The 14,792-nt window shown below is 39.2% G+C and overlaps 1 protein-coding gene across 1 annotated transcript in view; it reads right to left on the minus strand.

The window, feature by feature from the left end:
• Positions 1-14,792, minus strand: part of KCNH5 (potassium voltage-gated channel subfamily H member 5) — a 346,085-nt gene that overhangs the window by 44,542 nt on the left and 286,751 nt on the right. The window contains exon 10 of the mRNA XM_024117436.1: positions 13,664-13,860. Coding sequence (XP_023973204.1) covers positions 13,664-13,860 — 197 coding nt within the window. The remainder of the gene's footprint in view (positions 1-13,663; positions 13,861-14,792) is intronic.

Here is a 14,792-nt window from a genome sequence, read left to right on the forward strand (position 1 = left end):
CACTAATATGTATAAAATAGATAACTAATAAGAACCTGCTGTATAAAAAATAAATAAAATGAAATTCAAAAAAAAATTTGCTAATGCTCATCTTCACACACAGAGCAAAACAGCATGGAAGTGTGTTCATTAACTTCGATTAGAGAAATGCAATGCATGGGTTAAAAGGGCCAAAAACTGGACTTGACATCACAACCCCTGCCTGTTCTCTTAATATGTATCATTAGCCAAATCATTTCATCAAATGTTAGGGACCACAACTGAGATTTTACCCCTAATAGAAGTTATATATGTTGAACCTGTGAAATTTAGAAAAAGGCAGAGGTAAATATCGTTTAGTGTTAACAGAAGAAAGTAGGCATTTCTTTTGGGAAAAGTCAACATTATTCTGGGCAAGCATAAAAGCATTTATTTCCACAATTCTCAGCATATTCCATTGCTGCTTAAGAAATTCCTCACCAGTACATATTATATTTGGCTTTTAAGAGGGGGCTTCTGCTTTCTAAAGAGATCAGACCTGGGTGCCTTGCTAACATTGCTCTTAATTTCATATTACCAGTGACTGACAGACTCCAGTAATACTGAGATTAAAGGTTGACCTTCTCTTCCCATTAGAATTTTGAGAGGGTCTTGGGCACCAGTCTGGCACTGCCACTTATGAAACGCATCCTGTCAACATCTCCATCACCACCATTATCCCCATCAGCACACTAATCTTCACTAAGGCCTCACGTGGGATGGTCTCTATGCATTTAACACTCACAACTACTCTATGAGGAGGGTACTAGACCCTAAGCCCCATAAGAACAGGAACCTATCTGTTTTATTCACTCCAAATAGTCTGGATTTAGAAAAGTATCTGGCACTTAAGAGGTACTCCATGCATATTTACTGACTATTATATCATTTTACAGATGTATAAACTGAGACATAGTAAGTAAACTCATGTGCCCAAGATCATACTCTTGAACCAGAAGCTGGCTCTCTAGTTCTTACAAAGACAGATCTTGGAACATTCCCTAGGAAAGAGTATAGATGCTCTTTGACTAGGGGTATAAACAAAATTGCTTTTATTTCTGAATTGGGTGGAAGCTGTGGTCCACTTTTCCTGCCTGTAGTTGTTTAAGAGAGAAGGAGCCATGTGTTTTGGACATGTTTTCCCCTTTTCTCCTTTCATCAAAACAACAACTAAAGATTCATTCTAAATTCAATACCTACTGCTGGCAAAGAGAGAATTCAGGTACCCCTTGGAGAGTCCCAAATATTACCGTTTCCCCTTACTATTTTTGGACAGGTTTTAACTAGTTAAAATGTATCTGCTCATAGTAATCCAATGGCAAGTCCACATTTTTTATCTTTAATTTCCCAAGGAATGTTTTTAATTCCTCAAAAATGTAATCTTTGCAAATTCTTCTTAAAGATACATTCAAAATGATCCCAGTCGTTATCAGAATTTAAAAAAATAATAAATTGGATACCTCTTTTCCTGCTACTTTACTCTCAGTACTTATTCCCCCATGGGTATCGGGTTCTGCGGCCAGAAAGGGAAGCATCACACATTGCTTTAAAGTAATGAACTCTGCAGTATCAGTACTCAGTCATTCCATCAACAAACATCTCTGAAGTGCTGGAGCACAAAGAATAGTCGGATGTATGGGATAATAAACATTTCTCTGTTTGTAAGAGCTTAACAGTCAATGTATGGGGACAGGACATCTGTTCAATACGTATAACCCTACAAAGCAACACGCAGTAAATACTGAATAAATGACACAGTGGTGGGTGGTACAGCAGTACAGAGTAGGGAGAGAACACGTGGAGCTGGAGCAAGTGGGGAGGCGAATGGGGGAGGGGCAAAGCGGATCCTTGAGGTGGGAGCTGAAGTCATAGGATAGGTGATTAGTTGCTTTTATAAAATAGCAATTCAGGTGGCACATATCTTTTTCCTCGTAATATATTCTTTTCCCAAGCTCTCCTCCATTTGTCTAAATCTCAATGATTTCACTGTTCCATATTTTAAAGATGTGATCTCAAATTTTAAGTTTTGAGAACAAAAGTCTTTTCAAATTCAATAAAGGAATACCTTTGCCCTTGTCTTGCATTTAAAATAACCACTTTTTTGCTGTATGAATTGCTATACTTTGCCTTTATTATATAAGGCTGGTCATTCCTTATTTTTCTCTTTTTGGCCGCACCGCATGCGGAACTTCCCTAACCAGGGATCGAACCCGTGCCCGCTTCAGTGGAAGCACAGAGTCTTAACCACTGGACCACCAGGGAAGTCCACCCTGGTCATTTATTTTAGCTGGACTTTATTTTGGTGAGGTATTAACTGCATTTCTGATATTCTTTAATCGAAATAAATCAACTGCATCTTTGACAAACTGGAACACATCTGAGTGTTGAACACTGTCTGAAATCTAGACTAGAATAGCATATTTAAATTGGGCATATTTTTTCAAAGAGGATTTGGACAAAATGAGAAAATGCCTGAATAATTTAAAGTTCTATGGCATCAATTATGAATTTATTTCTGGGATATGGATATTTGACCCTGGAATATACAGTGGTGCCTGTGCTTCCAGAAAGAGATTGATGTGTTTGTTTTATAAAGTTTGTTCAAAAGCTGGAAATCCAAATCTCGTGTATCCTGTTTGGTATAGTAAAGCCAGCTTACCCTCCAAGCATCAGATACACTTTCATATAATTGCATTTGTTACAAGTCTTTTCTGCTGACAGACTTGCCCTGATTGATTTTTTGAATTTTTAAAGTCATCTCTCTCCCTCTCTCTCTCTTTCTCTTTCTGCATTGTTTGAGCTTCATTACTGTTGTCAACCTCCACAGAATTTCTGGTTCATAATTAAAATACCCCTCTAAAAGGAGTGTGCCAAGTAGAATGACCTAGGAATGCAACAACAGAGATTTTTCAGCTTGGCAAAAACTACCAAATCCAAAGACGCAGACCTACTAGAGAACGGACTTGAGGACACGGGGAGGGGGAAGGGTAAGCTGGGACAAAGTGAGAGAGTGGCATGGACATATATACACTGCCAAATGTAAAATAGATAGCTAGTGGGAAGCAGCCACATAGCACAGGGAGATCAGCTTCGTGCTTTGTGACCACCTAGAGGGGTGGGATAGGGAGGGTGGGAGGGAGACGCAAGAGGGAGGAGATATGGGGATATATGTATATGTATAGCTGATTCACTTTGTTATACAGCAGAAACTAACACACCATTGTAAAGCAATTATACTCTAATAAAGATGTTAAAAACAAAACAAATCTTTCATTGTTTTCTCACCAGAGCAAAGGTCCACATTAAGCCCTTTTTTGCAAACACTTTGGAGAAGTCAGCTGCATTAGAATGTAGGGGATGAGGCCCTGTCAGGCAGTTTTCTTTGCCCCCCACCGCATACTCACTCCCAACAGCCTTCAGAAAAAGTCCTCCTAGTGTGTGATTTCAGTAACAAGCCACTCTGTGACTGCCAGGTGTGGAACGTTGTTATTAACAAGCCAGCAGTAAGCCTCCTTTTATGGAGTTGTAAATCCAGCAGGCTGGATCTGATCTTCCATGCTTGGTTTTTGCTGGCATAACAGACCCTTCCCAATGTGACAGCACACTCTACAGTGGCTAAGTAGGTCATCCTACATTCTGGTTTCTGAATTTCCAAGCATTAGGAAACACTAATTTCTCACTCAGGAGGGGGCACACATCTTCTTGTCACGGTAAACTCACTTTCAAAGGACCTGTGTTACATGTCACCCATTTAACATGCTAGAATTATGATGCCATCCACAACCATATCTCAACTAGTTGCTAAGGCAGCTGTTAAAAGAGGGAAGCAAATTCCTGGACAGGGTTCAATGCCCCGCATTACCTCTCTGTGCTGCCTTCAGGGAAAGCTGGCTACGTTTTACATGCAGAATTAGCAGTTACAGTTTTTACTCTGCAGTTTCCATTCCAGAGTGTGAGCTTCCTAAGGGAAAGTGCCTCTGCTGAACTTCTACTGATGACATCACTCTCTAGAGGATAAAACTGCAGACATAGAACAAACCCCAGTTAAATCAATGCCAACTCCTAAAAGTGTTGGGTGAATCAAGTATAACCTGATTCAGAAAGAAGAGGCAGAAAATGAAGGCCTTTCTCTGGGAGAAAATACTGCAGCTTCTCTGGGTCATCTGAGTGTCTCTGCCTATTAAGTAGAACAACTTGATTTGATTCCTTTGGGAAAAGATTAGTTGATTGGAATGTCAAAATCTGTGAAATGCACCTCCCAGCTGGGAAAAAAAATGGACATTCCAGGAAGGCAGATTCTATTTAGGTCATAACAGTCAACGATTACAAATTAAATCTAACCACAGAGCAGTCCTCCATTTTCGCATTTGTAAAATGTATATAATGCTTTAAAAGGCTTTTTATTTTATATAAACTGATACGTTTTATTACAATATTTATTTTACTTTATTGGCAATAATCTGAATTCTCTGAATTCACAATAAGCATCTTGAAACCCCTCTTCTGAATAACCAAATTCTTCTCAAAATATGTCCTGTTATAAAGTGTTACAAAGCTACTTCTCAAAATCAGCGTGGAAGGCTTTTGAACACATGTCTTTTGAGCTCTATATTTTCTCAGTTACCTCAGAGGACAGAAAAGGCTGAGTCAGTGGATCCCACTTAAAAAGTGAAGGGAAGAAATCCCTATAATAACAAACTATATGATCAAATTTAGGTGTTGTCTTGGGGACTGGCGAGGAAGGAACTCCCCCAAAAGAACTCTGCCTAAAAATTCATTAAAATACAGATCCATAAACAGATCCAAATTTGATATTTTACATATGACCACATCCATTCACTTCTTTTTCCAGAAGAGAGAAGGAAAAAGAGACAAAAGAAAATAACAAGTTAGGATAGGAAAAATTGCATGCATTCCAAATTTAAATCAATACCAAAAGGCATTAGGGAAGAAAATATGTACATTTCAGCCTTAATATTAATAGAAATCCTTGCTTCTTAATTCAAAAGGAAGATTTTCCTTTAAATGAAGATGGTGTGATATAGCACTGGGCTTTCAGTGGTCCCTCATCAAATATTAATTGTTGAGAATTCAGAAGTGGTAGACATATTGGAAATAAACAGTCTGGCATCCAGTTATGATACTCCTAGAAAGGCACTACTGTAAGGCAGAATTCAGCTCTAAAATAAAACAAAGGATTGTTTCAAGTGATTGTTGGCTACTTTGAGAATTCCCAAGAAAAATAATTTATAAAATGTCTACCTTCTTATGTTAGTTGAATATTCTTCGGTCTACTTCAGGCTTACTCATTTCCTTCTTGTTTACTACTAATATACATACCTTCTTGCAATCAGAATAAACTCTAGTGTTGGAAAAAGCTGTCCAACAGACAGTATAATCTACTGTCAAGTTATGTTGGTAAATTATTGAATCTAGCCCCCACTCTAAAGCTTAGGAAACTCTGTCCTTAACTAACTGCTTTGGAGGCATTATTGAAGAGTGAGAGATCTGTGAACCTATGTCCTGGTAACTAAATGTGGAAAAGTTTCTTTTCTATCTGGAAGCAGACCAACAGAGAGCTCTAAATAGAAGCAGTTTAAGGGCTCAAAAGACTGCATAATTAGGTCTCTGCTTTAGCTAAATACACATGACAAACTTCTGGAATTGCTGAAAGTCTGCTCCTTTTTACTACCATCAGTGAAATGAGAGCCGCTTGGAGTTGGGAAACTGAGGCTGGAGCCGCAGAGCAGCTATCAGCTCTGTGGCCAAGAGCAAGTCACCTTATCTCTCTTTGTTCACTTCCCTACAGTGTTGATTTGAAGCTCAAATGAGATCGTGCCTGTGGTGTGCGAACTACATCAGTTTAGAGGTGAAAGTTCTACAAACCATAATGTATACGCAGAGCTACTGCCAGCAGGGCCACAGTGAATCTGCAATCCTGATGCTCAGTTGAGGTCATGAGAGTTATAACAACACTCTGCTCAGATTCAAGTGTGGTATACAGATTCTTCAAAGGAAACTGAGAGAAAAAAGTTTGCTCTTCAAAGTTATTTAGAATGAGATGAAGGCAGTATCCTGGTAAATCTAGCCCCTGGCATCAGGCGATCTTAATTCACTCAACAGTGATAAAATTGCTGTACTATTCTGAAAGCACTAGCATTGTGCAGAATCTGCAGGCATAAATGGTTAGAAACTGCAGCTGGAAGTTAACTCTAATTGTGATTTAACACTAATTAGTAACGGTCATTTTCATAATCCTATTTTCATAAGGCTCTTTGCCAAAGTTGTCAAGGGTACCATTTGCTTCTCTGAATGACCGCGATTATTCTGTGCTGGGCAAAGTTGTCTGATTCACGTTTCATTCCTTCAATTAGCAGGCACTACAGGCACTCTTCTGGTCATTGGCAATAAAGAGATTACAGAAAATACCTACTTTATGAAGCTCATTGTTCTGTTGAAAAAACAAAAATGTAAATAGGAAACCAAAGTATCGCAATCAATGCTGTGAGAGAAGTAAGTGTAGATACTATAGAATACTTGAGTTTTATGGAGATCATATATCTTTTGTTCCAACTGTGGACAATGTTTTTACTAGTGTCTTTTTCATGGGATAAAAAACATGGATTTGTGGAATGAATGTGCTTCCATATTTTGTTTAGCTGATATGGAGTGGGGGGTGGGGAAGAAGGTAGTGAAGTTGGAACTCCCATTATCACATTCCTAGACTATTTCTTCAAAGATGCCAGTAATGACTATTGAAATACATGTAGTTTGCACCACATGTACACCAAGCAAATACTTTAGGCCTGTTTGATATCCAATTTCAGTATGTTTTCCATCCACAAAAGGTAATTGCTGTAGAGATGCTTCATTGCTCACAGAAAAAAAGACATTCTGTGCCACTGGATTTCCCATGATAAGAATGCTTTCGGGAAAGAAAAACCATTGCTTAGTTCTGAGCCTGTGCTAATTCAAGAGTGAGTCTAAACCGCTATTTCTTACCACTGGAACATTAAAATATAGGACTGGTACTACACTCATCCATAAAATTGCCAGCTGGCTTCAGTTGCCCTCTACTTAAAAACAATGCCACCTGTGGAAAAGGACTCTGGCTTTACGGGGCGAAAAGAATGCTACAGGTACCTCTATTTCTGATTTTCCAATTTAGAATTGGTATTGGTCATTCTTGGAAATTTTTCTAAGTTTAAACGGGAATCTTAAATCACTGTAGGAGTGCAAGAATATTTTGCAAGTATTGATAATTATGCATTGCCTAGAAGTTACAAAAATCAATGCTGAATACTGATACTGCAGCACTTCCCCAGTAATACAGACCTATATCAGCCGTAACTGTTGATTTTACAGTATTTCTAAAAATTACTCCTTCACATTTAATTTTAAAAAAACAGGGTCGTTATGGACTGAATTTCTGTTTCCTACCTGCCCTCCCAATTCATACATTGAAACCCTAACCCCTAGTGTGTCTATACTTAAAGGTGCGGCCCCTAAGGAAGCAATCAAGGTTAAATGAAGTCATAAGAGTAGGCCCCTGATCCAGTGGAACCCTTATACAGTAAAAAGAGACACCAGAGAGTTCACACTCTCTTCCCCACACACACGCCCGGAGAAAAGGCCATGTGAGAACACAAGAAGACAGCCGTCTGCAACCCAAGGAGAGAGTTCTCACCAGACACCAATCCTGCCAGCACCTTGATCTTGGACTTACAGCCTCTAGACTGTGAGAAAATAAATTTCTGTTTAACCACCCAGACTGTGTTAGTTTGTTATGGCTGTCTGAGCAGACTAATACAAGGGTTAAATGAATACTGTTGAGGTGTTCCAGATTATCCTGTGTCTTGACCTAAGGGATTCAGAAACGTATGGTAAAAAGGAGTATCAACCAGGAGCAAGATAAGTCTCTGAAGCAACAGTGGAGGCATTTCTTTGAGGCTACAACTAAAGGGTAAGCATCAGTTTGGCATCATTTTGGATCAGTGTCCAATGGGCTCCACTCCATAAACACGCCTCCAAGTGTCCTCTCTCTAATTCCTTCAGCAATGAGTTGTGACAACACTCGTGAGATGTTGCCACGAAGGAGGCTCATTATGGACTCAGTGTCCAGTGGTTTTACTGGAGTTTAGTCACACAGGTATCCTGTCTGGCACATACTAAAATGCCACGCTCCTTGAAGGAAAGTAAATGTTTAGCATAAACCACCCTGCTTGGATAAGTAGCAGGTACCGTGAGCCACTCTTATTAGAGTGGTGTGAACTCTCTTGAAGTTCAAGTTCTCAGATGCCAGCCAAGGGCCCACTATGTAAGCAGTTCTTTCAAAGTCCAGCAGTCAGGCTTGCTACATTTACTCTTTTTACACAATGGTAAAGATCATTGTGTAACAGGAGGCAGAAAGAGCAGAAGTGCAGCGATTCCGTTTAACGTCTGATTCGAATTCTTTAAGATTTACCTATCACCTGTGCTGGTTGTGCCGTGTGCCTTCTTGGACCTGTCCCTCAGGGCTGGTCCTCAAGGTAATCAATGCCATTTAGTCATTCCAGGAAATGGTATCTTGAATAGGTAAAATAAATAAATCATAAATAAAATCAGCAAGTGAGTCAGCCTTCCTCTGTTGCTCTCCTATGCCTTTTCTGAATATGTTTAAACGTATTGGAAACTATAGAACTGTCTCCCTATTATTGAAAAACATATACCAACCAGTCCTTTTGCTCAACTTAGTCCAGTTTCTGACTCACATATGGGGGATCTTAATCTCCAGCAGTCTGGTAAAGCCTGTGGAATAGGCCTCATTCCAGAAGAGCTGCTTTAAATGCACAAAATAAAATACATAGTGTTGCAAAGGAAACATATTGTATTGAAATTCGGTTATCAAATTTTAAAACTGATTCGCAAGATAGTAATCTATGTGCTTTTTTATTAGCACAATAACATTATTATCACAGCAGGTCTAATAACTATCATAATTATTAAGTACTGTTGAGTGCAAACAACACTTTAGGATGTCTTCAACAAAAACATTATGCTATGAAAATATCTGTAATGTCTTTTGGAACTTCTAATAACACTAGCAGTAGTTTGTTATCAACTTTCATAATTGACAAAAAGGCTAAATTTCACTTAGAAATGAAAGAAAATAACGATATAATAATTTTTCTCATCCAAGTTTACAGGATGCAGGTAAAAATTTCAGGCTTCTAGTATCATAAGATCAGGGGTTCTTTAAATCATTCCATTCAGTTCACAAACAGTTGACCAAGGGCAAGCAGATCTGTTTTGTTTGACTATAGTGTTTTCAAAGACAAAGTAAATTAGTTACCAAACTAATGTGATTTCACATAAAAATTCATACTTCTGGCTTCTCTGAAAAAAAATATGCAGACCAAGCAACAGTGGGCTGGTATTCCAAGGCAATGTACAAGCAGACTGAGTAGCAGCTGCCCTTCTACGTATGGTGTGAACTTTCCAGTCTTCATAGCCACATAGCCTTGCCTTACTCACGTGTGTTACCTACCTGGCTCCTGTAGCCACCTATTTTTTTGTTTTGTTTGTTTGGATTTTGTTTTTGTGTGCAGCCGCCTCTTATATATGGCATTTTCCATTTCATTATGACCCTCTTGCTGGGTGGCAATTAGTAGAGATTTGCTTTCTAACAAAGGGGAAGAATTCTATTTGCACACCTACTGTCATCCCCATCTAACTTCCAGTCCTCTACTCTCAGCTATTGACACATTAAGGCCCATAAGAAGCCACCGGTGTTAGTAAAGTTTCACTGAAGCACAACTATCCTCTTTTATTTATATACTATCTTTGGCTGCTGCTATGGACTGAACTGTGTTCCCCTAAAATCAATATGTTGAAGCCCTAATCCCCCAGTAGGATGATATTTGAAGAAAGAGTCTTGGGGAGATAATTAGGTTTAGATGAGGCCATGAGGGTCCTCATGATAAAATTAGTGCCTTTGTAAGAAGAGACCCTGGAGAAATTGCTTCCTCTCTCTATATCTCTCCACCATATGAGGGCACAGCAAGAAGGCAGACATTGCCAAAGCAGAAATAAAAGAGCCCTTATTGGGGAATCGAATTGACCAGCGCCTTGATCCTGGACTTTGCAACCTCCAGAACTGTGAGAAATAAATTCGTGTTGGTGAAGCCACCCAATCTATGGTGTTTTGTAATGGCAGCCCAAGTTAAGACAGCTAATATCACGCTACAATAGTGGGGTTGAGTAGTTGAGACAGAAACTATATGGCCCTCAAATATCTAAAATATTTACTATCTGGTCCTTGCCAGAAAAATTTTGCCAACCTCTGCTCTAGTTTTTGGATGAATTACCAGTTATAGTTCTAGAAATTTTATATAGAGGGACCTAAGGATGGTCAGTGGGAGCTATATTTGCATAACAAACGTCTTATTTCTCCTTAATGGAGATGGAGGCAAGCAGCTAAAGCATTACCAAATTCCTCCTTACAACAGCCACCGAGAACTACACACTATAGAGCCACTGTATGTGCTTATGTGGCTAGAGCTGTAATCTATGAAGCCTGAAAACCTGAGTCCCACATCTGCTCCCCCAACTTGGAGCTAGCCCTTAATTAATGGTTATGATAGCTAGGAGATATCAATAGCATGCTCAGGACATAGTCCTGATTCTACGATTCACAACAAATGTTCACTGAAAGAATGCTGAAAATCGAATAGCAATAAGAACAAAATATTTTTTGTTAATAGCTCAATGGGGGAATGAAGTTAAAGTAATTGAGTGAATGAGAAGCTCTGTACATTGTTGAGAGTGTGCCTGTAGGGTATTGTTGTAGGGGAAAAAAGTCAGCTATTTTGACAAACAAAAGCAACATGGTATATTCTAAAGAATATGGGTTTTAGAATCACATAGAGATGGACTCTGACCCGTAATTTATTTGGAAACTTGCTGTCTCACTCTCAGAACCTCAACCTTCTCATCAATGAAATGGAGATTATACTGCCTCATCTGTGGGTTGCTGATATTTAATAAGATTAATTATTATATGCAAAATAGGTTGAAGTGCATGGCTATAAAATAGGCTCTCAAAATGGTAGCTGTTCTCATGAATCATTTTTTTACAGTTTCTCTTCTTTATGAAAATACTTTTTTTCTGAGAATAAAGTGACACTGATTAGCAATACACCCACATTCAAGTTATTGAGACCATCTATCAATTGCAAAAGGGCAAGAAATATTTTTTAAAAGTAAACAAACAAAAAACCTGACACACGTTATAACAAGGAACAAGGGAAGGAGCCATGTGATATAACTAGCACACCGGCACCTACAGAGGCAGGAGCTTCATTCCTGGGTCCCATTAAAAAAACAGCACGAGTTTTCTGTCTCTAACACCATCAGAGATAGACACGCTGGTATGTGTGCTCAGCTCTTATAACCAACGTGTGTGTGTGTGTGTGTGCGCGCATGTGTAATGTGCACATGCTCAGATGTGTGAAAGAGAAAAAGAGATGATAGAGCTTTGTGATTAACTCATCTTGAAGAACCAAAATTTATTTGCCACTGGTGAGTTGTCTTAATTATCCCTCTTTGACACCTTTCATTGCAAATATATCAGTCGGTTATTTAATATTAATTTCTTTAGGTCTGAGTTCCCTCATGTGTTTTGAAGGGAAAATAACTGCCCTTTTTTCCCCACAGGAATATTATAAACATCAGATGAGATGATGTGTAGAAAACAGTGCTTTGAGGACAGTGACAAATAACATCTATCCTGAGGACTGTAAGGACAGATCTGAGTTTTGGTAAACTTGTAGTACATGGGAAGGTTCTAAAACTGGCAAAATGTATATTGGGAAGATTTAATAAGACATAAAGAGTTTCAAATACCCACCAGGTAGCCTTGTAGAAGAGAAGGTAGAACACAGACCTAAGGAGACATATTTCTGTGTAATACTAGACAGGACTCCAATTTCCCTAATGAATGAGCAGGTGCCCTGTTTGGTACCCCTCTTCCAGGTTTATCATTACCTTAACTCTCAATTACTTGTACAAAGAGATGTTTCACGTATTTGCATTTCACATAATATTTGCACCTGGCTGTCATCTCCTTGAGCGTGGGGATGGTGTATTTAGTCCTCGTGCTCTCTATAGCTCTTTACATTTTGTCTTGCAGGTTGTAGAGGCTCAATAACTATTTGTTAACAAAATATAAACTGAGGGCTTCCCTGTTGGTGCAGTGGTTGAGAGTCCGCCTGCCGATGCAGGGGACACGGGTTCGTGCTTCGGTCCGGGAAGATCCCACATGCCGCAGGGCGGCTTGGCCGGTGAGCCGTGGCCACTGAGCCTGCGCGTCCGGAGCCTGTGCTCCGCAACGGGAGAGGCCACAACAGTGAGAGGCCCGCGTACCGCAAAAAAAACCCAAAAAACTGAAACTTCTATTGAAATATAAATCAAGTGTTGTGACACTAGTACAAATATGACTCCTTAAGTCTTATCCTCTCTTAGAACCCTGAGTAGAGAATTACATTGATTTGCTTACTTATGCACATTTCTTTGTTGCTGCAGTATAGATGTTAATTTGTCTCTTGGATTGATTTTTTTCTCCATGTTAACTAGCAGGAAGGTTCTATTTAAGGGGTTAGTGGAAGGGAAGGCTTGTTATTTCAAAATACTTCATCATAGACAGGTAATCATCTTAGATGAAATTCCTTAAGTGCTGTTATCCAAACATCTATTTCACTGTTGGCAATAAAAGAGACCTCGCCGGGCTTCCCGGGTGGCGCAGTGGTTGCGCGTCCGCCTGCCGATGCAGGGGAACTGGGTTCGCGCCCCGGTCTGGGAGGATCCCACATGCCGCGGAGCGGCTGGGCCCGTGAGCCATGGCCGCTGAGCCTGCGCGTCCGGAGCCTGTGCTCCACAACAGGAGAGGCCACAACAGAGGAAAGCCCGCATACCACAAAAAAAAAAAAAAAAAAAAAAAAAAAAAAAAGAGACCTCGCCAATGTCCAATGACCTATAAGTCAGAGCTAGGAGATTTCTTTATGCAAATTAAATTTGTGCCACCCTCATCAATAAAAAAGAAAACAGCAAGAAGATTAAAATTGCAGCAGCCATGCAAAGTAAAGGATTCCTAAATCTATTTATAGGATATGTCAGTATGGCTAATTATTTTTTGAGATAGTGTGTTTGAAAGAATTAATGGGGAATGAGCTTTATGAATTGACTATTAAATGAGAGGGAGGGTGTAAAGAGAATCAGGAATATAAAGTAGGCAACCAGTTTGATTAACCTTACTAGCTTTAAAAGATCCACATAATAAAGTAAGAGACACTGATATTAATTTCACGGCAGTATTATAAACCCCAAGAATTAACTAATTATATTATAGTATAGTTTGTTTCTCCTCAAGTCTGTTTTTCATTTGCACTTAAATGATAAAGATTCAAATCTTTACCCATGTACTCAGGGTTTTTATCCCCTCTTTAAAAAGTAAACAAAATATAAAGAAAGGAGGAAAAAATCATGTCACTTTACATTGATGGGAATGTGCTGCTTTGAAATAAAATCACTTTACCACTCTTCAACTAATAGCATATAAGTTATTAACCCTCTAGATGCTAATAAGTGGAAGTGGGTCCAGACAACATACCCGTTTCCTTAGATTGCAAGTAAGAGTGAGATTCCTTGAGAATGAGTTTGCAAAAGCTGTATAAAAGTCCAGGACTTTAAGCAAGGCTTCTCGCTTGATGATGTGGAGGTCACAGTATGTCAGTGCTCGGACATTGGCACAGGCATGAGCAAGGGTGGTTTCCTTCCAGAAGATGTCTCCAAATACATCCCCTTTCCCTGGAAAACAATTAAGATATAGGTATTCAAGTATCTACACTTGTTTTTATCCTAGTCACGATTTTTTAGTCAGTTTCATATATGGTATTGATCATCTAGCATAATTTGGAGTCTAAGTATATAACACCATCTATATACATGTAACAATGTACAACATTTTCATATAATATGTAAAGTAACAGCATCTTAAATTCAGTTCTTGAAGGAAATCTGGAGTGGCTTGAATAAATGAAATCCAACAGAGAAGCCAAGAACCTCATTTTAACAAACAGTTTCATTATCTTCTGCCACCTTAACTTCTCACATTCTGACTAGAAGGTTCATCCTCTCTTCTGCTCCTTCTGGTAGAAATGACAGTAAGAGGCAATATACAAGAATCTCCTGTTACAGCCTTTATAAATCTGGAACTGACTCGACATACGTTAAACATACATTATTCAGCAACTAAGTCTTGTGCTCCAGGCAAACAAAACCTCACCATCACTGATTCCCAAAGGATATCCTTCTCTTTTCACCGAGCCAAACTTTATGCAAGGCCTCAGGGCCAGCGAGAGAGCTCTAGTCCATAATAATAGAGCCGAAGAGGCTAAATTGGGTAAAACATGGAGGCCCAGATTTGCTATGCCATAAACAGTTCCATAAAGCGTGCTGTACTGTAGTCAAATGTGGATGTCTTTTTAAAATTCTAGAATTCTAGAACACAGGAGTCAACTATTCACTTCACAGCAACGCCCACTGGTGATCTGAAATCAATAGTTCACCATCCTGAGTCAAGAGTACTTAGTTGCCCAAACAAAGGGAAATGAAGAAGCTTCAGAGATTAAGTGCTGAAAGGCTTTTCTGCTGAGGCAATTCCATAAGTGTCCCTGGCTTCTGAAGGGCTGTCAACTGTGTTCTCTGTTCTTCTGTAGGAAAGGGAAAGTTTTAAAGAG

The sequence above is a fragment of the Physeter macrocephalus genome, chromosome 11 (assembly GCF_002837175.3).
Source record: "Physeter macrocephalus isolate SW-GA chromosome 11, ASM283717v5, whole genome shotgun sequence".
NCBI lineage: Eukaryota > Metazoa > Chordata > Mammalia > Artiodactyla > Physeteridae > Physeter > Physeter macrocephalus.